Consider the following 27,026-nt stretch of genomic DNA (forward strand, 5'->3'; position numbering starts at 1 on the left):
TGCAAGCAGCAGGCTGCAGGCGCAGTAGCAATAGCAAGCAAGCAGCCGGCGTCGCAAGCAGCCGGCAAGCCACCTGAGTACTCAGCCCTGCCCGTCGTGTTGTGGTGCCGACCGCCGCTCCGCGGCCGCGTGTCCGTGTTGCCGCTCATCCGTTGTGCTCCTGTTGCCGCGGCCGCGGGTCATGTTGCCGCTCGCCGCCGGGCTCCGGCTGCCGCGGCCGCGTGTCGTCGTGATGCAGACACCGCTGGCCGCCCCGTCACCGCTGCTCCTCGGCATGCTCTCCACCCGCTAGCAATTTGTGGGGGCGCGGTCACACGGAGGTCTCGGAAGCGCCGCCGCCGGGGGTGAGAGGGATGGGGATTGGGCACTAGGTCTGGGAGAAGAAGACAGTAAAGAGGATAAGATTGCGTTGGAGGTGGGTAGCCATACAGGGAATGGGCTGTGGTGGGCCAAATTTGCTTCTGAGATAGATTTTGGTACGGGGCACTTCGGGTTTTCGGGTATTTCGGGTACCGGGATTTAATACCCGAATTACCCGTAATAATTTCGGGTACCGGAGTTTGCTACCCGAAATAGTGGTCGGACTTTTCGGGTTCGGGTTTTTCGGATACGGGTTCGGGTTTTTCGGGTACGGGTTTCAGGCTTCGGGTAATATGCCCAGCCATACCCACCACAGCACGGCCAGTCAGCCACCGGCACTATGCCTGGCGATGCACTGGCTCCAACTGGCGCCCCCACCTCTCGTGACTCATCTCGCACACAAAGGCCCTCAGATTTTACCCCTAAACGCAAAAAAAGTCACATCAAATATTGGGACATATACATAAATTACTAAATGAAGTCTATTTACAAATTTTTTTGCATGAATAGACTATAAATCGCGAGATGAATCTAATGAGCCTACTTAATCTATGATTTGCAACGATAATGCTACTGTAAACATCCGCAAAATTAGGTCCTGGACATTCATAAAAGATGTCTTTTGCTAGAACACATCAAAAAAATTTGTCTTTGCCCAAACACACTATAATTTTGTGGTAATTTGGTCCTGGACACTGCACTTATTATTATAATCATTTTTAATACAAAGCCACCTTCATGGTACGACTGTCGTGGTACGCGGCGGAGAAGAAGATGGTGCAAGGCGACGGCGAGGCCCAGCGTCGGGAGCGCGACGGCGGCGCCGGGAGATAGCACAGCAGCGCCTCAAGCTCGACACGGCTGTCGCATGGCTCCGCCTCGCCGCGGCCAGGATGAAGGGCGGCGTCGGGGACGACAGCGAAAGTGGCCGGCGCTCGAGGCGGACTTTAGCTGCCACTGTCAGCGGCGACGGAGCTCCAACGCCGAGGGCTCCCCCATCTCCGTTCTCTCCGACGAGCTCCTCCTTGAGTACCTCGCCAGCTCGCCTGCGTGCTCCCGCCGCCCAGGGAGGAAGAGGCCCCCGACCTCAGGACACTGGCCAAGGGAGGAGCAGCGCCGGGAGGGAGCTGGACGGAGGAAGCTGGCGGCAGCCGGCAGGCGAGCTGCAGGAGCAGCGCTGACGGAGCCACGGAGTAAGCTGGCGGCAGGCGAGCAGCAGGAGCGGCGTCGAGAGGAACAAGTCCCGATCCGTTTTGTTTTTTGTTTTTTGTTTTTTTTGCCATCCCGTTCGGCAGCAGGAGAGGGAAAGAATAGGTAGGGGGCAATTTTGTCTTTCCGCATACCTTAAACTGATTTTTATAAGAGGTGTAGTGTCCAGGACCCAATTACCAAAGAATTTTAGTGTGTTTGGGCAAAGACAAATTTTTTTGATGTGTTCTAGCAAAAGACATCTTTTTTGAATGTCCAGGACCTAATTTTGCCTTAACATAAAGCATTGCCATGGGAAAATTCAGTTCATTTCCTTCCAAGGACAAGAATAATTTACATTAGCTTTTGGCCCTTTCTAAATTTGATTTATATTTGTTTTGGGTCCTGTGGCCATGCTTTACCTCCCTCCTATTCGACTGCTATTCCTTTCCTTCCCTCTCACTTCTTCCTCTACCCCTCACTTTTTAGCTGTAGCTGGGCGCGCTCTCTCTCCCTCAGTTGGGAGAGGAGAGGAGAGCACAGCAGACCCACCTCCCATACATACATACATACATACATACATACATACACGCGCCTCACCTTCGTCTCTTCTCGGAGCGCCAACTCGCTTCTGCTGTCCTTGTTCACCAGCTGTGTACTTCTCTTGCATGCCTGCCTGCGCTTGGTCGCCGAGGGGAGTGCCGCTGCTCGTGTCGGCCGCTGCGCTGTGACCGAGCTCCGGGGATGGCTGAGGCTGACCGGATGCGCCTGCGCGCCGCGGCGCTCGCGCTCCACGACGACGAGGGCGTCAGGGACAAGCCGGACCGGAAGGCGGACGTCTTCGCGGATCTCGGCTCGCCGGTCTCGCCGCTGCGCCTGCGCCCGGCCGCGGCGACGCCGTCGTCCTCGTCCTCGTCGGCCGGGTCCGCCAAGTCGCCGGCGCCGGGCAATGCGGCTGCGGCGGCCGTGGGGAGAGGCGGCAGCCTGGGGAACCACTCGGGCGAGCTGGACGGCAGCAACCCGCCGCGCCCGCCCGGCCACCGCCGCTCCGGATCTGGCCCGCTGATTTTCTCCGGCGGCAGCAGCAGCGCGGGGAGCGTCGGGGGATGCGTCGGCGGCGGCGGGAGCACCGCGAGCTCGCCGCTCACCAATGCGCTTCCCACCGGCAACATCTGCCCGTCAGGCCGCGTCGCGGGGGCGGCGGCCGCGCCCCAGCCGCCGCGCGCTCGCCCGGTCGTGCTCGGATCCGGCATGGGGCACTACGGCCACGGCAGCATCATGCGCGGCGGCGGTGGAAGTGCCGGAGGAGCTACTCCCGCGAGAATCAGCATTGACGCGGCTCCGCTCCACAGCAGCTCGTCGAGGTCTCCGGCGAGCTGCCCGGCGCCGCCGCCGGCCAGCAGTGCTGGTCTTCAAGAAATCACTCGCACCGGGAACGAGTGGTACAAGAAGGGCCGCTACGGGGAGGCGCTGAGGCACTACGACCGTGCCGTGGCGCTGTGCCCCGACAGCGCCGCATGCCGCGGCAACCGCGCCGCCGCGCTCATCGGGCTCGGCCGACTGGCAGAAGCCTTCCGCGAGTGTGAGGAGGCCGTCCGTCTCGATCCGGCGAGCGGCCGGGCGCACGGCCGCCTCGCCGGCTTATGCGTCCGGTGAGATTTCTTTCGCTAGTGTGCGCATGCCTGCCCTTCTGCACTGGAATGAGATTGCATCCACAGATCTCGCCTCCTTGTCTCCGCTTTGCTTGCGTGCAAATCCCATATGCTGTTCCTTTTCTTGTCAGTTCCTTTCGTCATGTTATCTGATTTGGGATCATTACAGTTAAGGTGCTGATCATTACCATTTGTTCTGTTACTTGTTTTAGCAGTAAAAGCTCTGATCCTGTGATTACATGAGAAGCATGAGAAAGTTTGCATCCTTAGTTGGTAGTATGTTGTAGTGAGTTAATGGGGCCTTAACACGATGTGCATCACACAATGCAGTTGACAGGGACTGCTTACCTGCATTATCGATTGTGCTTTGACCACAACAGGCAGAATCGCATATTCGTTGAACAGTGGTCCTAGTTCTTTTTTTGATGTTTACAAGTGTACAATGACGAATGGAAATTTTACCCCACTGCACAATGATTACCGTATTGCAGGCTTGGGATGGTTGACAAGGCAAGGATGCACTTCACACTGGCTGGGAGTGTAAACCCATCTGATCATGCTGAGTGGCAGAAGCTGCATGAGGTGGAAAGCCATCAGGGGAGATGCATGGATGCAAGGAAAATCGGAGATTGGAAGAGCGCACTACGGGAAGCTGATGCGGCGATTGCCAATGGAGCGGACTCCTCTCAATTGGTAACCCCTCCTTACATTGTGCTTGAAATCATGTTGTTCTTGGTAGTTGAACCATTTACAAGGGAATTAATTTTCGCCTGCAGCTTCTTTCCTTGAGGTCAGAAGCACTTCTTCGGTTGCACAAGTTAGAGGAAGCTGATTCAACTATTACAAGTTTATTGAAATTGGACAATGCATCACTACCTTCAATACCAACCAAACTCTCAGGCATGGCATCTGATTCTTATATGCTTATTGTCCAAGCCCAGGTCAACATGGCATTCGGAAGGTACAAATATCAAACCTTGAGAATTGTGATAACTACTTTCCCTGGCTGTATGTTGTAGTGATACAATTATTGAAATTTTTTTCTGCAGGTTTGATTCAGCTGTTGCATTGGCTGAGAAGGCTAGACTTATTGATCGTGGTAACTCAGAAGTTGAAGTGATCGTAAATAATGTGAGGCTAGTTGCAATGGCTCGAACCCAGGGGAATGACCTTTTTAAGGCTGGCAAGTTTGCTGAGGCGTCCATAGCCTATGGAGAGGGGCTCAAATATGATCCCTCAAATTCGGTACTGTACTGCAATCGGGCAGCTTGCTGGTTGAAGTTAGGTTGGTGGGTTAAAGCTGTTGAGGACTGCAATGAGGCCCTAAGAGTCCAACCTAACTACACAAAGGCTTTGTTAAGACGTGCAGCATCCTATGCAAAGGTAAGAAATTTATATGCATCACTATGCCTATGATCATTCACCAATTGTCCAATGATGGTATTGACAGCTCCTTTTAACACTTTCATAGCTTGAGCGTTGGGCTGATTGTGTGCGGGACTATGAGGTGCTGCGCAAGGATCTTCCTGGTGACACAGAGGTTGCAGAATCTTTATTCCGTGCACAAGTCGCATTGAAGACAGCCCGTGGAGAGGAGGTGTCAAATATGAAGTTTGGAGGGGAAGTTGAGGCAGTTACCAGCTTAGAGCAACTCCGAGATGCTATCCATTCACCTGGTGAGTTTCTTCTCTACAAATTTACCGTTGTACCCTAGGCCCTGGCCTGTCATAGTCATTCTCACCTCCCTATTGATTCTTGTTGTGCTAACCAGTGGATAGATAACCAGGCCTGCATTTTATGTATTTTTAGAATGTTGTTTCAAGTGCATAAATAACCTGTTATTTGTGTGGCGTGTCTGCAGGTGTATGTGTTCTTTACTTCATGGCAACAATGAATCAGCAATGCGCACAGATTTCCCCATCCGTGGACTCCCTTTTCTCCGAGTGCCCTTCAGTGAATTTCCTGAAGGTATTCCACCAAATGTATCACGCTATTAGATGCTGCACTTAATTGCATTTGGTGAGAGCTCCAAAATCGCTAATCAATCATCTGTATCCAAACACGCAGGTAAATGTTGATGAGAGTCCTATGGTTGCAAGGGCAGAGAACGTGCGCGTCGTCCCAACCTTCAAGATTTACAAGGATGGCACGAGAGTGAAGGAGATGATCTGCCCTAGCTTACAGGTCTTGCGCTATTCGGTGAGGCACTATGCTGTCTCCAGCTCGTAAGGTCTGGTACTCAGTTCTTTGGTCCTGCTAGTGTCCACCTGCCAACATTTCACCAACAATTGTTCCTATTTAATATTATCACAGCCTCCACAGCATTTCACCAGATCGGTATAACCCCCTATTAGGCATGTTGAGCAAGCTTGGTATACAAAGAAGGAACCTCCTATGCATTTCCCCCTTCCATGTGTTGCTAGTCTTGTGCATTCCTCCTCTTGCAACTATTCCTACCCACCATTTGACCCAGCTTAAGCAACCCTTCCATCTCATGCATCGCTTGGCTTTGCGCCTAAATGATAATTGCACTCCTGAAGAAAGCCTCCCTGTGATGTTCCTTGGATGCATGTCGCTGTAGAGACGAGAATAGATGGCTGGCTGGTTTTCCCATTACATGTACATATAGCATATAGCAATACATTAAAACCATTGATAGATTGGTTTTCTGGTGGAGAGAAGGTGGTACCAGATTTGAGCATTTTGCGGCCGATGGAGATTGGAGAGTAGAGGTGTAGTAGTTGCCTTTGTAGAGGAGGGATAGATGAAGAAAGATATAATGTATTATTGGTATGTAGAGAGATAAAGAGGGAGGTGGCTGGTGTCGTTGATGTCATTTGCATAGATATGCCTTTCTGGTGGTCTGTGGCGCTGATATACATATATATAGTTCATGCTGACATTGGTTTCTATGAATAAAAAGATAGCTCGACATTCTTTCCCATTTTGGACTCAAGCTGGCAAACCTGCTCAATCTCCCTGCGGAGATGCTGAGCCTTCTTGTTATTCCATACTTGCAAATAAGATTCCGTTCTGCATCACACAGAAGGCCCCATGTCCACAATAGGCTTTTGCTGTTGCTGATACTGTTGTGAGCTTTACTGTTGTTGACTGTCTCTAGCATGATAATACATGTCCGCATGTCGGCATGTGGCATGAGCAGGGTTTAATTTTCCAACCGGTCCGGTTAAACCGGCGGGGTCCGGTACCGGTATACCGGACCGGTTTGGCCGGAAATCTGTGGAAACCGGTCAAATTCAAATTCAAAATTGCATGTTCAACCGGTTCCGACCGGTTTACCGACCGGTTTACTGGCCGGTTTGACTGGGTCAAATTCAATTTTTTTTCTTTTTTGGTTTAAATTCAAATGCCCGCAAAATATACTAAATAAATGTTTGCATAACATATTTTAGCCTAAATGAACCCTCCAACTCTCTTTTGTACTACTTTTACATTGTATTTGTATATTTTTATATGCACGTTTTTTTGTTTAACTTCAAATCCCCGCAAACTATACTAAATGAACGATTTTTTGAGAAAATTTGGCACCATTAGATTCGTCGCACCTTGAAGTTTTTTTAGGAATTTTTTTGGAATTTTTTCATTTTTTTTAATTTAAATTTAAATTTTGAATTTGGGCCAGTTTGGTACCGGCCCAAACCGGAACTGGGCCGGACCGGTTTGACCGGTAACCGATCAAACCGGACCGGTTCCCACCTGTTTGGTGCATCCTGGGCATGAGAGGGCCGGATCATGTAGATGTAGGGATGAAGAAGCTGTGCCGTGTGTTGCTCGCTTGTCTGCTTGGGACTCGAGACCCGTTCATCGCCTGGCTATAAGCTACTGCCACCTACCATCTCGTCAGCTAGGAGTAGCAGGCACTTGTCAGTGCTCCCAACGGAGCTTTGGAGTGACAGAAAGGGTAGGCTTTTCATCAGCTGCGATTGCTGGATCCGCCTAGATTGCATCTGCGACTGCGAGCGAGGGAGGGGGCGGCAATGATTTGGGTCCCGGTGCCGACTTCTCCAGTTCTCCTCCTGAAAGCCCTTCTTTCAAGCGCCTGAGACCGTCCACAGTGGAGAGAGCAAATGAAAGAGCAAATATATTGTTTGGCACTATAGACGCACTGTAGACAGTAAATATGTGAGGGGGCGTGAAAAACGAGGAGGAGGAGCAAATTTGCTCTTGCCGTTGTGGATAATGCGGATGCGTTGGTCGGTTGGTTGGTGCCGTTGATTGCTGGCTTGGGCACAGCATGACCGGTTCATATATGCTAGTCGGTTGGTTGGTGCCGTTGATTGGGGTCAAGCTAATTAGGGCAACTCCAACCAACCCCTTATTCACACCCCTATCCTATTTTTGAGAGTCCAAACGTCAAAAACCATCTCCAACCAATCTCTCATCCAAACCCCGACTCTCATCTGAACTCTCATCCACCCACCCGAACTCCTAGATGTAGGAGCTCCTACTCGAGCTCTCATCCATCCGCGCCACCAACTGCCGCTACTCGCGCCATGGATCGGAAACCTCCCAATCGAGGCAGCCACTGCGTTGCCGACAATATTCCACAGAGCGCCCAGCAGCAACAGCACCCGCATCGTTGCTCCCCAGGCGGACAAGCGCTTCCTCCTGCCCCCCAGCAGCTGCTTGCGCCTCTGCAGGGGCTCCGCCCCAGTCTCTCCTGCCCAAGCTAGCTTGGCGTCAGTGGCTGCTTGCCGGAGTGTGAGAGAGAGACAAGGAGGGAGAGAAAATACTAGAAGACGAGATGAGAGAGAGAGATCAGCTGGATGCGAGCTTGCCGCTAGCTGCTGTTGTTTTTATATACAATTCATCTCATCAATAAATTACTTTTGTGTTTTCTTATTATATATTTTTTAAAATCATGCTCATTTAATTCGTGCAAACTATGTATGAACAACTTATCACAAATAGTACCATTTACATATAAAATAGCTATCTTGTTAGTTACAAGATATAGATAAAATAAATGTGTGTGAGAGAAGTAGGGAGGCAAATGAGAGATTGGTTGGAGTGCACAGAGAAATAGAGAGTTGAAATGTGGATGAGAGACTCTTATATGGTAAAGTAGGGGCTCAGATTTGAGAGTTTGGTTGGAGTTGCCCTTAGCGCGCGTGCTAGGAGTGGTGGCAGCGCGCGATTTCAGACAGGAGCGTTATTTCCTTTTTTGGAAAGGTTTTTTGTCCACATTATTTTTTCTAAAAAATTATAATGTCTTAATACAATTTTTACGTATAACTTTTTACACACATCTTCTAAGAGATAAATTTGTATCATAATTTTACGATACATACAACTTTTACATATAACTTTATGACGTGAACCTGAGCTTGATGCCATGCGTTCATAACTTATGCCTGTATAACTCGTTTCTAAATTGTATAACTTATAATGCATAACTTGTGATACGCAACTTATGATGCAGGCTTATGATGCACAACTTGTGATGCAGGACTTATGATTCATAACTTGTGGAACTTATGCATAACTTGTGATACACAACTTTTGATGCGCGAATTGTCTGAAACCTTATGTATATAATTTATGTCATCGTACATAACTTACTAAAAAGTTGTATGACAAGTTTTGAACTAAAAAAACTATATGACTTATAAAGCACAAATTGTATGGTGAGAAAAAAAATGCTAGAAAAAAAATAATTACTGGTTCATATACGTTTGCACTCATGAATGTTAATATTATCTTGTGATGTTGCTAACAAGTTGAACACCTTAAAAATATTACTTTGTGATGTTTGCAATCATGAATGTTAATAATACCTTATAATATTACCTTGTGATGTTGCTAACAAGGGAAGGGGAAGGCTCACGGTTGAAGGCCCACGGGGGGAGGCCCCGGTGACCGCTTGTCGGATCGATTGCTAAAAGCACAAGTAACACGCGATGGCGCGATTGGATTCCGGCGTTGATTGCTAGCTTGGGCACAGCATGACCGGTTCATATATGCTAGTACTATTCTTTTCAAAAAAAATGCTCGTACTAACATGTCTGTACAATCATAGCGCAATGCTTAAAAGGCCACGGGCGATTCCGAATCGCTGATACTCTGTCCATGTGTTCACGAGACAAGATTGGCATTTTTTTATGAAAAAAACACAGGAGAGCTGCGTATTTTTATATTAAAAAGAAGTTTTATGGGCAATAAGCACCAAGAAGCCACTACGAATTACGAGAGAGCAAAACATAGTAAGACCGTAAGCAAATAAGATGATTACACGAATAATAAACAACCGAGAAGTTGGGCGTCAACCGAGACAAGATTGGTATGGACGCCAAACTGCCAAAGTTTTTCGAGTCCAAAATGGAGCCCCGGTACAGTACTAGTATATGTGTGTGTTCTCAGCGATGGAGTCGTATGCTCTCAAAAAAAAAGAAGCGAAGGAGTCGTACTGGATCTAGCTATAGATTATCCACAGATGCTCTGCACGCACGCCAAAGGCCCTGCAGGCGCCATCTGTCTCTCTCCTTTCGAAGAAAACGCTCCCTTGTCCGGAGCAATCTTTTTTTCTCCCCATACGTTCTGCTGCCGACAAGAGCAATTGCTTCAGGCGTTTGTTTCAGGCGTCCAATGACTATGAGGAAAGGAGCAAACAAACATAGGCCATTGCTTGCTCTTGCATGGTGTACACCTCAAGTAACCTTTGCTCTCGCTCAGGTTTCCATTCTGCGCAGGGAGTAGCAGCACGTCTAGGCGAGAGGAGAGATCTGATCTCGATCGTGCCGTTGCGCGCCGCTCGGCCACGCTGTCTGTCCGCTGTCCTAGTTAGTCGAGCTTGGCTCGCAATACGAGCAGTGCCGTCGCCTGCCCGGCCGGCCGGAACGGAACGGAATTGTTTGGCACCGTCCGTCCGTCGGCCGTCGGGGTCCGCATGCCGCCACTGCAAACTGGCCGACACCTCGCGCGTAGGCCTGCGGCGGCAGCTTTTGCGTGGGATTCAGCGACACCGTCACGCGAGCCGGCGAGCGCCCTTGGTCCACCACAGCGTCGGCTCGGCTGGCGGTCGCGCCGGGTGGGCGGCTCCGGACAACAGCTAGCGTCGCGTCGCGTGGAGGGCACGACCGCCGGCACCTGGACGCTGCTTGCCGAACAGGGCTCCGGATTGGGACTTTGCCGTGATTTTAATACGAGTAGAAAAGGTAACAGTAAAACACCATGGATCAGGCATTTCTCATTGCGATTTGGGCTGCAACAATTCTGCGTCAGTCGAGCCATCTGTGACCTGCCAGGCTTTTACAGTTTGGTCTTGTTTAGATCCCAAAACGCAAAATACAAAATTTTTATAAATTATTTGCATGGTGTACTAAATGTAGTAAAAAAATAAATCTCATTACACAAATAGACTGTAAAACGCGAGATGAATCTAATGAGCATAATTATGGCGTGATTAGACACTAAATTGCTACAGTAATACTACAGCAAACATGCTCTAATGATGGATTAATTAGGCTCATTAGATTCATCTCGTAATTTACAGACGAGATCTGTAATTAGTTTTGTGATTAGTCTACATTTAATATTTCAAATATTGAAGATTTCCTTCCAAAAACATGAAAAATGCAAAGTGATCTAAACACACCCTTAGCTGGACTACGAGTACGATCTAGATCTTGTTTAATTGCAAAATTCAAAATTCCAAAACTATCACATCGAAAAAGAATCAGACATACATGAAGTGTTAAATCTAGATCAAATAAAAAACGAATTGCATATTTTGCTTGTAAATTGTGAAACGAATCTAATGAGCCTAATTAGACTATAATTAGATACTAAATTGCTACAGTATACACGTGCCAATGAAAGATTAATTAGTCTTAATAAATTCGTCTCGTAGTTTATATACGAGTTTTGTAATTAATTTTATGTTTAGTACTTCAAATGTGCAAAGATTTTATTTCAAAAACTTTACCGCTACAACTAAACTAGGCTCTAGACACCAAAAGCTGATCAGTTCTGGTTCTCCGTCAAGTCCTCGCCTGCACTTTACAGTTGCCGGCAATGGCATTCACACATGGCACAACATGCAGCTTCAACAAAACTAGTTGATCTTTTTAGGAAAAAGAAAAAGAAAGCCAGTTGAGAGTGTGATAACAGATGAGTGATGAGCAGGGTTAAAAATCCCGACAGGAACCGATTCGGTTTTACCGGTAACCGGTCAAATCGGTCCGGACCGGTTCCGGTTCCGGCCGGTTTCAGACCGTCCCAAATTCAAAATTCAAATTTGAATTCCAAAAAATGAAAAATTCCCAAAACAAACCTAAAAATACTTCAAGTTGCGACGAATTTAATGGTGTCAATTTTTTTTCAAATATTCGTTCATTTAGTATACTTTGCGAGCATTTGAAGTTAAACAAAAAAAACATGTATACAAAAGTATACAAATACAATGTAAAAGTAGTACAAAAGAGGGTTGGAGGGTTCATCTAGGCTAAAACATGTTATATAAACATTCATTTAGTATACTTTGCGGGCATTTGAATTTAAACAAAAAAAATTTGAATTTGGCCGGTTACCACTCAAACCGACCGTTAACCGGTCAAACCGGATCGGTAAACCGGTCCAACCGGTCGGCTAGCCGATAGGAACCGGTTGAACATGAGTTTTTGGTTTGGATTTTGAATTTGGCCGGTTTTTCCGGTAACCGGTCAAACCGGTCCGGTTTACCGCTACCGGTGGGCGACGGTTTTGTCCCACCGGTCGGTAAAAAAACCCTGGTGATGACACGGCAGCTTGCTAGTTGAAACTTAAAGACTTCGTTATTGCTATGTTTATATTTTTAAACTTTTTCTATAAAGTATCTAGTACAACTCAAATACTCACATAATACTTACATAATTCACGCACACTCACCCTCTATTACACAAATTCTACTCCTATGAACATCTTAGGCACCGTGATACTTTTTTTTTACATTTTGATCTTTATTTTTTTTTGCAGATTAGCCCCGGCGAGCGGTGTTGGACCTTCTCTGTTCTCTCCCGCTCGCCGGCGGCGGCGCCGCCGCCCATCCATTGCCCGGCCGGCCGGCACGCTCGCCATGCTAGGTCATCTCTCATTTTTCTCTCGCTACTACCGCCGCGCCGTCCGCCGGTGTCTGCCTGCCTGGCATGCTCGGGCCGGGACTCGCATCGGGCCTAGGAAGCACATCCGCACCGCACATCACGCAACGGCACCGTCGTCGCTGAAGAAGGATGCTGCTTGAGCAAGTTAAATGGCCACGGATTTTTTTTCTCCTCCAGATAATAACGGCCATGGTCAATGGACCAGGCATTTCTCTTTGCAATTTGGACAAGAAAATGCCGCACCATCTGCCGTCTGCAATTTCTAAAAAAAAACCGTTTCTCCCCTCCATTTCCTTGTTTGCAATTTCGGTTTGCCAGCATTCACACAGTGTAGAACTGAAACTTTCAACAATCTTTCCTTCCAGAATGACAACTATTCCGTGTATATTTGTTTCTTGTTTCGTTTGTGGGGATCCTCTAGTGTTAATGTTAAACCTGATTCCTAGAAATACAACGAAGGCAGCCCTACAAAATTCTCTACAAAAGAGGTGGCAACTACCTTACGAAACCCTCCAACATCTAATGATTCCAAGGCTATTAACACACAAACTGACATTAGTTCTAAGTTCTACTGAAAGTAGCAGCGCTATACAGCTAAAACAAAATTCTGTCCTGATAGATGTCCAGTGAGTCGATGATCTTCTGTAGGAGCATCTTCCGGTGCAGACGGTACCTGTGCATAGAATATAAGAATGTAAACTTAACAAGCTAGTATTGAAAAGCTAAATATTTCATGACCTAATGCAGGCCCAAAGTTGAAATATAATCATTAGCATCATAACAAATAGGTTGTTGACGTACTTGATTGCAATTTCTCGCGTTTTGCTGATATGCACATCGGAATCTGGAACATTTGTCGGAATAAGTTTCAGCTCAAAGTGTAACTCAGAAACATAAAGTCGCTATGAAGAACCATGAAATAATTTACCTAAGATCTGCTGGTCATGTTCAACAGTAGTTGAGAACGAATCCAACATTTGGCGGCACTCCTGCAACACCTGAGCAGATTTTCTCTCCACACTCGGTATTGCAGGAACATCACCATCTGACCATGTTGGCAATGCTCTAGCTGCTGCTACAACGGCTCCATCCACGAAGTTAGCTTCTACTGAGGGCAATGCAGCTGAAAGCAAACACAAACAGGATGGCTTGAATTAATATTGCGGGTTTAACAAACACAGTATGATTCATAGGGAAGTATTGCAGAGTGGTTCCTACAATTGTGGTACAGCTCGTCATGCAAACCGGCAATATTGAAGACCGATAAGAAGGAATCCATGTGAATTTTCGCAGGGCTCGAGAAATTTATAAGTTCCCAAGGATTCTGCAGAATTTGTTTCACACCAGGGTAGATAGGATGTCAATTCAAAAATGGTACACCAAAAGTTGTAGAAAATGGTTTTGCAATTTTTTTACAACAGGTTATTGTAATGCTTATGAAAGCAACACAGAATATTTCAGTACTCAAGTCGTTTACTACAAGGAAGATCTTTGAATCCACAGATACAATTATATCCGAAACAATTTTCTGATACCAAACAAATGGTTAAAAAAGACTTCCCTGCATCCTTATACATAAAAAGAAGCAGTAAGAATATAGAAGTGCATGCCCATACCGTTGGTGATGAGAAACCATATCTTTCCATAAATTTGCTGTTCACCCCACTCATATAATCTATTGTCATCTGTACATGAACCAAAGACAGACATAAGGAAAAAGAACTGGCTTGAAATTTTGAAAGAATAGCCTTTGTGGGAATAGTATACTTCAACTGAGACTAAAAGAACAAGGTCGTGTGAAGATATTTCTCATATTTCTATTGCTATGTGCAGTAGTGGATTCACGAGTTCAATTTGGCTTCACTAGCAACATAAACCAAGTAATTATTTGCTCAGAAAAAAGGTAAAGATGAGCACACATCCTAAACAATACCTCATCTCCTTTCTTGATAGCATGTCCAGCCTTTATCATAACTTCGAGCATACGATCTTTAAAGCGCCAATGCAGGAAGCAATTAGCATTGGGTGAGTGGTTCAACATATCTGGAAAGAAAATGACAAGTCATAATTTAGCTTTGGTATTCCTAATCAGAAGATTGGGAAGTGTGCTAGCAGTGACCACTGACCAATATAAATTGACTTAAGGTGGATAACTATAATGTTTGGGAGAATTAAAGATGCAAAGCACTTGTGTGAAATATGACAGTAGATGTATTTATTATGGCTTTTAGCTCGAGTTATACTTTTGTGCAAGATTGGGAAGTGTGCTAGCAGTGACCACTGACCAATATAAATTGACTTAAGGTGGATAACTATAATGTTTGGGAGAATTAAAGATGCAAAGCACTTGTGTGAAATATGACAGTAGATGTATTTATTATGGCTTTTAGCTCGAGTTATACTTTTGTGCAAGTACTAGTGTTAATATAAGAGATATTATCTACTATTAGTATTTAACTTACATTTCATACTGATTCAAATGCTCGAATGCTGTATTACGCAGCAGTAAATAAACAAGTATAGCGGCATACAAAGCCACAAAACAAAGTAGGTTAAGGTCCAATGAAAGTACATGGTTAAATCCAATTATTGTGATTATCATCTCTCAGGCTCATACACTAGAGCTTTGTTGTTGATTTTAGTACCTAATACATATTATTATATTAAAAAGCTGTAAATAGGGAAACATGACAAAAAAGAAGAAGAAATACCAGCATAAGGAGCTAGGATATTTGCATCTTGGATGAAGGCTCCCATTCTCATCTTCAAGTTTACAGAGCGAGACTGAACAATACTCAGGGCCCAGAGAAATCTCTCATGGGCACGGGCAAGGTGCTTTAGCTTTAAAGGAACTGCTTTGTCCTGGACATTACTCATAAAGCTAATGTTAGAGGAGCTCAGGAAGCAAAGCTAGTAAAAGGATACAGTGTACAGAAGTGTACCCAATGCTTTTGCCAGAAGTCAATAGCTCGTTGCTGGTGTTTTAACATTTCTGAGGCAAGATCTTCATCTTCTAGTTCCATCAGATCCTCCTAGAAAGCCAGGCATGTAAATTCATTCAAACTGTAGAATCAGGTATAAGAAGCTTCTGTCTCAAAAAAAAAGGGACAAAGTAGAAGTTTACTTTTAGTTAGTTTTTGGATACCTTCGGTGCCAGCAGCAAACTAGTGCATTCATCAGGCCCTGGCAAAAAATCACCATATAACTGCCAAAAGTTGTCTTCTACATCAAATGCATAGAGAAGAAGGCAAGCTAATCTTAGATCCCAATCCATCTGCAGGAATAATACAAATCACATTAGCTTGCAGTCTGCGCCACTATTGAAGCTTGGTATCAGTGAAGGAGGAAAACATGGTTTATGTTTTTGACAATGGTGTCATTTATTCTCTTATTTAACAGTGAGGATAGTGAGTTGACAAATTCAATCATATAGATGGAATGTACAGTCGAATTGCTGTTGATTCTCAATTACCGTTCAACTGCCAGTGCTATAAGAACTAAAATATTCTACGAATACTGAAATTGCATGATATAACTGCAACTTCAACACAGAAGCATTAGAGGGCTCCAGACTTCTTTAATGATGTATTCAATTACCACACCCACACTTACTTACGTGAACAATCCATTCACCAAGCTAACTCAACTAAACATTTAAAATAAACCAGTGACAGCATTAATAGTTTGGTTAATCCATTTACCTCTGGATCTGTTGATTCAATAATGTTGAATATAGGATGACCTAGTGGAATAATGTCAGGGGAAAAACATCCAAGGTTTCTTTTGAGTTATAGTCAGCATTAGCTCTAAGGGAATCTCCATAATTACCTGAAGAAAAAAGCAAGCAGAATCAATATCCATTTAAGCATATTGTCACTGTGTACTAAAACTAAATTTATTATTTAAAAAATTGGAGCATCCTCGTCAAATTGTATCATTGTTTCTGAACAAGACCATAGTACTACAGCATTATGAAGAAGTAACATGTGGGCATTGGATTTGGCAAAGTGCGTGGGAAAAAAATTGAAGTTGCATGCCATTAACTGACTTCCACTGGTGATTATATGGAAGATACTATACATGGGCATGGAAATTGAAATATCGTGTTGGTAAAACACGCATGGACAAGAAACAAGTACCAATTTAAACCACTATGCTTCAGAACTCACTTATTGACATGGCAATGTCAATATGTCATGAACAATCACAAACTACATCCATCACACAAGAGACTAACTAATGTGGTGAATCGCATCCTGTTGCGTCGAACTGGTGGTTTGAACCTCAAATTGATTAGGAAGCTCTAGGTAGAGGTCTGAGAATCACTGAAATGTCTCACTCTAGCTCTGCGGAGAGGCTCCACGTCCCGGGAAGCATACACACCCATCCCTTCCAGCCCTTCCAGGAACTCAATCCCGTACGCGCGCATCATCCGCGCGTATCCTATCCGGTAGAAATCAGGGTCCGCGGGCTCCATCTGCACAGTGTCAACGCGCACATGAGCAATCCAAATCCCAGTACGACGGCCGAAACGGAGAGAACAGGAGCATCACAAAGCCATGAGAAGCTCATTTCCATCGGCCGCAGAACCTGAGCTTTCGCAGCAGTTTTAAACACCCAGGAGCAAGAAATTCCAGGAGTTGGAAAGGGATACGGGGACCTCGGGCGGGAAGGGGTCGTCCTCGTGCGGCGGCTCGAGCAGCCTGAGCGGAGGCGTGACGTCCTGCTCCTCGGCGACCTCCTCCGCCGGGGCAGGCGCTGGCGGCGGCGCCTGCAGGCGCGGGCGGCCAGCGCGCAGAGGCTGCGCGAGCCGCCGGATGCCCGGGGCAGCGACGTGGCGGGGCGGGGCGGGAAGCGAAGGGACGGAGGAGGGAGATGGGAGGGGAGGAGGAGAGCGTAAGCCGTGGGGGTCGCCATGGCAGGGCAGGAGGGAGGGAAGCAGAGTGTGAAGTGGACCGAGACGTTATCTATTGGGTAGCGGGCGGCGGTGCACAGCTTGAGTCCGCCTTTCAAACGGGGAGGCGTAATCCTGGGCCGTTCCGTCTAGTGGCGATTCAAAAAGGGGCAATTGCATTTTTACCCATGTTTTGAACTCCAATTGCGATTTTACCCCTATTTTTTTGACTTTGCATTTTTACCCTTACTGTTCGCAAATGAACACTCATTCTACTCCTACTCCGTGAACAGTAGTTAACGGTGTTAAAGAAGACAATTTTACCCTTGCAAATATACCCCTATTTTTATTAGAACTTTGTGAATATACCCTTGTTTTCATTATATTTCAGCAGAATTTCAATAAGAATATAAACAAGTATTTGACAGAAATTTGAACAGCAACATGACATACAAAATTAAGTTGAAACCACATGCATATATGTTGATAATAAATAGATAATATCCCATCATATATACATATCCAAAAGAGATGTAGCACCAAATCAGAACCCCCATCATACATATCCAAAAGAGAAGCACCATGAGATCACATCCCAACATAGGTGTCCAACAAAAGCGACCGGTATATTACATGATGAGAGGTGGCTGCATCACATTCATGCATCTATTCCTAACAATTGAGCCAATCGCCCTCCTGATCCTCCCCTTCTTCCTCCCCTTCTTCCTTTTCCTCTTCCTCCTCTAGCATTTTCGGTTCCAGTTTCATTTTCACTTGGATTTCCTCTTGCTCTTGCTCTTGCTCTTGCTCTTGCTCTTCCCCTCCCTCCTCTAGCAATTTCTATTTGAACTTGAGTTTCACTTAGATTTCTCCTTCCTCTTCCCCTCCCTCTCCCTTTTTCTGTTGCACTTGCACTTCACACAAAGCATAGAAAGATGTTCAATTAACAGTTTGACAACATAAAGTAGGAAAAAAACAGAAATAGCTAGAAATCCACCACTCACCCTGAGGTTTGTGAAGATGATCCATTTTGTGAAGCTGAAAGCTTCCTCTTTTGACTAGCAGTGAGACCTTCTTGGCAATGCTTGGCTATGTGGCCTAGTTAATTACATTCTGAACATGGCTTCCTCTTTTTGCTAGTGCCAGCCTCATCATATGACTTCATTCTAGATATTCTTGGTCTGCCTGATTTCCTTCTCAATTTAGGTTTCTTGATTTTGTAGCCTAAATCAACACGTGGCCAACTATCCTTAGATGTCATAGGATTGAAAGTACCTACATATGCCTTCCTAAACCTATTAACAGAGAAGTAGTCATCAATAAATTCATCCATCTTTGCATGCCTGCTAAGCCTAGCAATAAAAACTAGAGCATGAGTGCAGGGCTTTCCAGTCACTTGCCAAGCTCTACAAGTACATGTCCTTTGTTCCAAATTAACTGCATGTCTGAATATGTTCACTGTTACTTCTGCTGTTCCAGCCCCACATATCAACACCTCATGGTCCTTAATAGTCTTGGTTTTAGCATTCAGAGCATTGATGATAGCTGGGATGATGTATCCTGCCATTTTTCTACCAATTTTGGCCCTCAAAACCATTTTCTTGATGATCATCTGTCTTATCTTGTCATGCATCTCAACAATCTGAAAATCCTTGGTTTTTGACACCCAACTATTGAAACTTTCAGAAAGATTATTGTTGATGTAATCTACCTTGCAATCTTCATAGAATTTGCTTCTACTCCAAACAAATGGATGATGCTCATCCAACCACTCAAGTGCACTAGGATCTTTCTCCTCTATCTTGCCCATGAAGTAGTTGAACTTATCAATTGTGAAGCTCTTGGCAGCATACCACATATTCTTACCATAAAGCTCACTACCATACCCATTCTTCTTCATGTTCTTCCACAAGTGTCTCATACATTCTTTATGCTAATTACTTGCTGAAAATGATAGAAAAATGATGCTAATTACCTTGCAGCCAATGTATTTCGTACTAGATGATGCAAAAAACGTCCACTTGCAGCCCTGGTTGGCTCTCTTGCATTTAGCTCTAAATCTGCTCTTGTCCTTTTTCACAATCTCAAAGGCATGGTCATGCAAGATTGCATGATGGGTAACTGCAGATTTGCACTGATCCACATCTGGAAACACCACATTTACATCAATATTTGGATCAGCAACATCATATGAAAAGGAGGGAGGGTCATATTCATCATCATTGTCAACAACTTCACCATTAGGATCAAACTCAGTGCCAGAGCAATCATCATCAGAGTCAGATGATGCAGCCAAATCACTATCATAGCTGCTATCACTTAGCGCTGCAAGCGAATCAGTGTCAGAATATATGCCCTCTTCATCAACTCCTACACCATCATCATCTCCACCTTTTCCCTTATATTTGGTGCCTCTCCTTTTATTACTTGTGGATGTGACTCTCTCATTGGGGCAGCTCTCATTGATAGGTGTCTCAGTGGCTCTTTCATTGGTGGTGGTGGGTGCTTTATTTCTTACAGATGAGTGACACCTACGTTTCGTTGGCGAACACTACAATGGGCCCTCAAAATCATTGATCTGAGCATTAATCCGAACTACTCCCTTGTCTAGATTAAGTTGAAATCACTCAAACAGTTCCTCATCAGACTTTATCTCCATAGTATATTCTGACTCACGCGACAAAGTAATGTGCTGTTTCGAACCCCACATATAGTGTTCAGCTATGAAATCAACCAAGTGCAGCAAACTATAGTTATGGATGTCAATCGTTTGAGTTGGCAAAGTTCTACCCCGCATCCATGTTTTTGGTCCCCCATCAGGCAAACTGAAGAATGATCGAACCCTAATAACAAGATTCAAACTCATCTGATTTGGCCTACAAATCAGAGCAATTGAAATAAAATTAGCGCAATTGTCTAAATCCCAAGATTATTTTGTCCCACATTTGTACGATAGACAGTCAAAAATCGAAAAATAGTACCTGAGCACCAACTCCACATCCCTGACCTCTGGATCCATGGCCGCAGCGCGTGCTTCGCCCCCTCGCGGGTGGCACCTGCGCGCGCCCCCGCCTCCTGCTCAGCGCCGCTCCCCGCGGGTCTCCCGCTCGCGCCCTCCGCGCGAGGCGAGGCGTTGGCCTCCCACGTGCCCTCCGCGGGCCCCGCCTCCTGTCCTGCGCGCCCTCGCCTCCTGTGCGGCGCGGCCTCTGCACGCCCTCCGCGGGCCCCCGCTCGCGTGGCTCGCGCCCTCCGCTCGAGGAGAGGCGAGGCGAGGCGCCGGCCTCCGCGTGGCCCCCGCGGGCCCTCTCTTCCTGCGCGGCGTGGCCTCCTGCGCGTGCGCTCGGCGCCGCCCCGCCGCTCAGCCGCTCCTCGCCTGCAAAGTTAGATCTAGGGTTCGTGGGTGGCTCAGATGAATAGATAGACAACACGGTGAAAGATAAGGGATTCAAGAGATAAGGGGTATGTTGGTCTTTTAACTGTATTACGAAGAGTTTTCTTATTTTTTTTAAAACTCTTAAACTCTCAATGCAACTAACGGAGTCAACTCCAGGGGTAAACGGAAGCTTCGCAGTGGAACAGTAGGGGCAAAAATGCAAAGTAAAGAAAAAGGAGGGTAAAATCGCAATTGAGGTTCAAAATAGGGGTAAAGACGCAATAACCTCATTCAAAAAACCACGCCACGCAACGCACAAACCTGTGATATTCGTGCATTACCAAGATCGTCAGAAAATTGACTTAATGCTCCCGTAAAGATCATAGATTATCACCCGCGGAAGAGACAAGTAGACTGCACCTCTTGTGACTTTTAATATTAAGAGAGCTATAAAGCAAAGTAAAAGATTCGAAAATAAAAGAAAAGCCACTCCTTATACAGCCTATGCAACATGTCTAGCAATCTTAATAGCCAAATAAATTGAATAGCTTAGAATTTCAATAAATGTAAATACTACAGTACCAAGTTGAGATAGTAAACAAAGATGAGACCGCAAAAGGTGGCTTGCACCTGCACAGTCTTTTTCAGATATTTTCTCTTTCTCACTTTCTCAAAAACAGACTGCGGTCTTGAATAAATTTCACTTGCATCTTGAAACGAGTGGAGGAAATTTCTTCACACCCAACTAGCATTGCATTTACCACCTAGTCGTTTCCTCACCTCTAATCCATGTGAATTTGATCCATCAACCAATGGTGAGACTTAGATCAAGATCGATTCTAATTCTACTCTCTCCGTTCCAAACTGCAAGTCATTCCAACTTTTTTGAAAAGTCAAAACATTTCAAGTTTGATCAAGTTTATACAATAAAGTACTAACATTTAACATTTATGGTATCAAATAACAGCCCATTCGGATGGTGAAAAATGGCTGGACTGGCTGGGCTGATCAGCCCAGCCGTTCGGCAGCCCACCACTAGCTCCAATAGTAGTTCCTAGCAATTACTGTTCCACCGGCCGAACTATCCATTCCAGCCAGCCATCCAAACGGGGCATAAGTATCGTTAGATTATTCATTGCTATATCTATTGTGCTATAAGTCTTTTTTTAAAAAAATCTATAATTTTGATCAAATATAAAAATAGTTTGACTTCTTAAGAAAGTTGGAATGACTGGGTGTGTTTGGTTGGGCTTTTGGCTGTGGCTTTTGCCTCCAAAAGCCAACAGTCCAACCAAAAGGGTTGGTTGCCATCCAAAGCCACAACCAAAAGCAGCTTTTGTCTAGTATAAATTAGAAAGCACTTGGACCCCCTGCTTTTATTGGTTTTTGGGTCAAAAAATTACCAACCTGCCACTGGTTTTGAGGATACCGGTTCACCTTCTTTTCTTTTCTGTCGCTCTCTCCTCCCTCTCGCGACCTTCTCTGCTTCCTCCCCGGCGGCCCTCCGACGAACCTCCTCTCCGGCATGACTCACTCATGGCGGACCTCCTCTCCGGCGGGTGGGGCCACAGCCGGGCGGGGCGGCCACGGTCGGGCGGGTCGGGGCGCATGACGGCCCGCCGCAGATCCGCCGCTCTAGGGCGAGCTCCGCCGCGCGCCAGCGGCCGGCGCTAGCTCCTCCCCGAGGGCGGGCGCGGCTCCGGCGAGCCCCTCCCTGCACGGCCTGGCATTGACCAGAGGAAGAAGAAAAGACAATCTATGTATGACATGTGGGACCCACTTGTTAGTGAGGGTACTTCTTCAAAAGCCACATCAGCTTAACCAAACGGACTTCCAACCATCCCACAACAGTTTTTCCAAAATTACTTTTTATAAAGTCATAGCCAACAATAATTTTTGGTAAAGTCACAGCCCAACCAAACATACTCTTACAATATGACAATATGGAGAGCATTGTTAGTGCGCATCCAATGTCTGGTGAATAACTATTGTTTCAATTAGATACATGATTTTGAATCCTATTGCCGCACAGGCGAGCGGCTGTCACAGAACAGTCCAAATAATACCGATCAAGTCCACTAATTAACCATTTAACTTAATCCTCCGATACTGCACTTCACCAGTACACCCAGACTGCCCGCTATAACCAGGATCGATTACACGGGAACTCTCGCCAAAAGACGAGCACATGTGATTACAAGCAACAAATGTTTTCAAACTTAACTTACAACCAGAGTTAAACAAAAGTCTCCAAATTAAATTACAATAAAGTTTTATAAGCCAGGGTTACATATTATATACAGAGTTCAAACGCAGCGGAAAATACAAACAATTTGAAACAAGCTTCAAATACAGTATGGTAGATAACGTCGATGACAAAAGAAGAGCTTCACATCTTGCCCACTGATGTGAGGCTCACCTGCCTGCAGTTCACGGAGAAGACGGGACCCACTCGACCGTCCAACCTGGAGGAAGAGGCTGACCAATCCAGGACGCACCGATTTCCTCGAAGTCTTCCGGAATACAGCCTGCTCAGAAGGGTTACAACCACACCTTGAGTACTCTAATACTCAGCAAGGCTTACCCGTCTATGGGTATACTTAGCCCATTATCTAGACATGCACAGCTCTTTGGCTATGGAGTTATTTTGCTGAAAAGCTACTAGTACTAGATCCTTACTTTCAATATTTTAGCTCCAATTGTGTTGATAGCTAGAAACTAGGTTTGCCTAGTTCTTTAGAGTATACATGGTTAATCATATTATCTTTTCAAGAACAACCACATAAATCCATCTTTTCTCTTTCTGTCCTTTCAATCCTTACTACGATGCGACGTATTGACCAAGGCTCTCATATCCGCGAGTCACGGCGAATCAATCCGTTTTAACCTTGCAAGGTGGACCTAACTCACACGCCAAGTGCGACCCCGGCGGGTCACACCGAGCAATTGTTCCCACGATTACCCTGAAGCCTGAATCAAGCCCGCCAGCACCCGAATGATGAGCCCCACACGTGTGAACACCTGGTGAACCCGTGGGCCACTTCACCATCTGTCATCCCTACCCAGCACCGCAGGTCGGGACTCAGATTCCAACGCAATTTAGGTAATTAGCTTACCGGTTTCGACTACCTCCTACTCCCGGCATGCGGTTAGTGCTGTTCAATCCTCAGTCAAAGGGCCAACAACGGAACGGTCCTCAATCGACACAGGCGGAGACTCAACTTTCTTTTAATCCATAATCATGTCCAACTTTCCCTCCGCCCGGTCTCCATTTCCATTCTCATAGTATTATTTCTTACTTTCTTACTAAAGTATCACACCTATATCTCGCGGGTGATAGGAAATCACCCGTCTTCTACCGTATCCTACTTCAGCATGGCAGTACTATCGACCTATCCTGCTAGTAAAAGACCGGGTATCCTAAAGATAATGCATTTAAGGTTCCAAGTAACTCCTAGAACTTAATGCACAAGTACTTAAATAATACATTGCATAAGCTTTAAAGTAGGGGTTATGCTCCGGGGCTTGCCTTGCAAGTCAGCGGGGTTAGTGACTTCTTCGGGAGTGTGCTTGACTGCGTCCTCCTGCTGTTCTCCTGCTTGCGGCTCCTGGACCGGCTCGGCAATTAGCTCGTAGGCGACTTCGGTTTCAGCGTCTATACGAATAAAATATGCCATGCATGAGACTCAAGAAAAGATACAATGCAATGTAGTACCCACAACTAGAATTATAGACAAAACCGATAAACAGCACTCTCAAAACTACGGTCCAAAGAAATGGTGTAGTGCTGAGATGGGGTTTCGGTTGCTAATTCCTTTTAGCCTGAAGTGTTTCCTAACAAGCCAAAGTTACTAAACTCGCTTCGAAGGATTAATATAACCCTAGAACAACATGGATCAAAAAAAAACTAGGGGTTTGTTTTGTTACAAGAACACATACATGAAAGAATTAAATTGAAATTTTAAACCCCTATAATGTTTGTAATTCAACAATAAACACAGTTGAAAACTTCTTTCTCAATTTACTTCTAATTAAATATGTCTAAACAAGTCTTTAAATTTTAATTGAGATTATTTGATTCATTTTACTTAAGAAAACAAAACCTAAATTGCTTATTTATTAAATAGAGAATAATTTAAGAAATCTAACAAAATTTATTTCATAATTTTTGGAGAAGAACACAATTTTTTACACTAAAAACAAAATTAAAACAATATTTAACACAAAATCCCCTTCTCTTTCTTTCCTTCTAAACTAGGCCCTTCCTTTTGCACTTAACCCCCTCCACTTTTACTTTCTTCTTCAATCCGGTCCTCCCCTGTTTTTGGGGCTGGGCATGCGCGCAGGGCAGAGCCCTCGGCAGCTCGCCGGCGGCGGCCGGCCACCAGGAGCGCCCCGGAACCTCCTACACCCCGCGACCAAAACCCCCCAAGAAACTCCCTCACTTCCCTTGCCTACAGCCGCCTGCCATGGCCGGCACCGAGCTCAAGCTTGGGCGGCGGTGGCCGGCCACCCACGGCTCTCCCCGGCCAAATACCCCAAGCCGAGGAGCACCCCCTATACACGGTGAAGCTACCACAGCCAACTATTGGGCCCTGGAGGCGCCGGAGCAAGGGGCTCCACGGCGACCCCCGGAGGCCGCGCCCGTCCACGTCGGCGCGCGCGTTGCGGCCACCCACAACCACAAACAGGCCAGCACGTGATTTCTACACCTTCTACAACCTCTAGAACACCTCCTAGGAAACTCAAACACGACCCAAAACCACGGGAACTTAGACCTTACCGGTGACCTAGGAATTCTATGCGACGGCGAACAGAACGGGGATGGCGGCGGCGCTACAGCGGCTGTGGTCGATGGCGAAGGCTAGGAGCAGTCAAAATCTATCAAGGGGAAGCTGATGATGCGGCGTGTGCGAGGAATCGAATCAAGAACGCTTGAGGGTGACGAAATCGGCGAGGAACAGAGAGCTCGGGTTGGGGAAAAAATGAACGGGAGGATGACGATGAACCGCTGTCTGAGCAGTATTTATTCCAATGGTAGTCGGAAGAACCGATGCCATGGTACTTTGGTGCAGAATGGAGTCGAAGCCAAGTCAGCCTATAGGCACCGGTTGAACCGACGGGTCAAAAAGGGGCATCGGTGCATTGGCCGTCCTTTGTACCAGAGACGATGTCAGGTGCCCAGGAGAAGTGTCTTCAGCACCGGTTCAACAGATGGGGCATCGGTGCATACCACCGGTGTAATGACGTCAGCGTCCAGGAGAAGATTCCTTCAGCACCGGTTGAACCGGTGAGGCATCGGTGCAAAGCATCGGTTCAACCGGTGGTCTCTGCGTCAGCCGTCAGGAGTCCAACGGCTACTTCGTGTTATGAGTGACCGGATGAACCGACGCTACCCTGCCAAGAGGCATCGGTTCTTCCGGTGGTACGCAGATTTTCAGCTAACCGTTGGAGCAACGGCTACAAGACTTGGTGGCCTATATATACGCCTCACCCCGGCCATTTGAAGATTGCTGGAGTTGCTGGACATCCCACACACACCCAAGAACATCTCCAAGCCATACAAAAGCATCAAGATCATATCCTTAGCCCTTAGCACACTTTGAGAGTGTTGTGTAAAGGATTAGCTCTTAGTGAGTGAGATTGCAAGGCCTTAAGCCTTTGTGCTGTGGTTCTTTAGCGAACCAAAACAAGAGCTTGGTGCGCCGGCACCTTGGAGCGTGAAGCTCGCCGGCAACGTCATCGACCCTCCGACTTGGTGTGGAGCGGCGACGACACCTTTGTGCGGGGGACGTGGAGACCCCCATCCTTTGTGGAGAAGCTCCTTAGTGGAACCCGGGGCCAAGGTGACCGTGATTGTGTTCACGGAAGAGACTTGGTGGCCGAGTAGCAATACTCTTAGTGAGTGCTACAACAACGTGGATGTAGGTGTGCCTTTGTGGCTAACCGAACCACGGGATAAACACCCGCGTCAAGAGTTTGCTATCTCCTATCCTGCTCTTTAAGCTTCCGCATTTCATTCTAGTAATTTGTATGCCTTTACTTTCATAGAATAGATTCTTGGTAGGAAAGGCTATAGGTTGTTAAACTCTTTTGGGATAGGGGTTTTACACTAGAACAACCTAGTTGCACATATTGATAGCTTGTTTTATTTTAAGTTTTGTGCAAACTAGTTGGAGCCATAGGTCTAAGTTTTTATTAGTGCCTAATTCACCCCCTCCCCCTCTTAGGCTAGAGCACCCGATCACTTTCAGCTCTGTTATGTCCCTGTCTCAATCAATGAGAAAAACGAGGTCGAACACAGCTAAACGATTTTACCATGCGAACTCTATTAATGCTAACGATTATGATTAATCTTAATTAGTGATTAAGCACGGTATTAGCATCAACATTAACACCGGGGTGTTACAGCCTTCCCCCCTTAAAGGAATCTCGTCCCGAGATTCACGCATGAGGAAAAA

At 46.1% G+C, this 27,026-nt stretch overlaps 1 protein-coding gene and 1 pseudogene across 1 annotated transcript; one reads left to right on the forward strand and one right to left on the reverse strand.

The window, feature by feature from the left end:
- Positions 1 to 2,021: 2,021 nt before the first annotated feature.
- LOC120664469 (TPR repeat-containing thioredoxin TTL1-like) lies at positions 2,022 to 6,132 on the forward strand. Its single transcript, XM_039943714.1, has 7 exons — positions 2,022 to 3,200; positions 3,692 to 3,893; positions 3,977 to 4,161; positions 4,250 to 4,583; positions 4,672 to 4,876; positions 5,062 to 5,168; positions 5,268 to 6,132. Exons 1-7 carry the CDS (start codon positions 2,293 to 2,295, stop codon positions 5,427 to 5,429), a joined length of 2,103 nt encoding a protein of 700 aa, XP_039799648.1. The 5' UTR covers positions 2,022 to 2,292; the 3' UTR covers positions 5,430 to 6,132.
- Positions 6,133 to 12,629: 6,497 nt separating this feature from the next.
- On the reverse strand, positions 12,630 to 17,215 carry LOC120664470 (annotated as a pseudogene).
- Between the last annotated feature and the right edge of the window lie 9,811 nt (positions 17,216 to 27,026).

Source organism: Panicum virgatum, chromosome 3N, assembly GCF_016808335.1.
Source record: "Panicum virgatum strain AP13 chromosome 3N, P.virgatum_v5, whole genome shotgun sequence".
In the NCBI taxonomy this organism is placed as follows: domain Eukaryota; kingdom Viridiplantae; phylum Streptophyta; class Magnoliopsida; order Poales; family Poaceae; genus Panicum; species Panicum virgatum.

What these genes read in the sequence shown, in the direction of transcription:
- LOC120664469 (XM_039943714.1), top strand. Translation starts at nt 2,293, where the DNA reads ATGGCTGAGGCTGACCGGATGCGCCTGCGCGCCGCGGCGCTCGCGCTC. An exon ending in CTCGCCGGCTTATGCGTCCG is followed by an intron (nt 3,201 to 3,691) that starts GTGAGATTTCTT and finishes ACCGTATTGCAG; the next exon opens with GCTTGGGATGGTTGACAAGG. An exon ending in GTGCAGCATCCTATGCAAAG is followed by an intron (nt 4,584 to 4,671) that starts GTAAGAAATTTA and finishes ACACTTTCATAG; the next exon opens with CTTGAGCGTTGGGCTGATTG.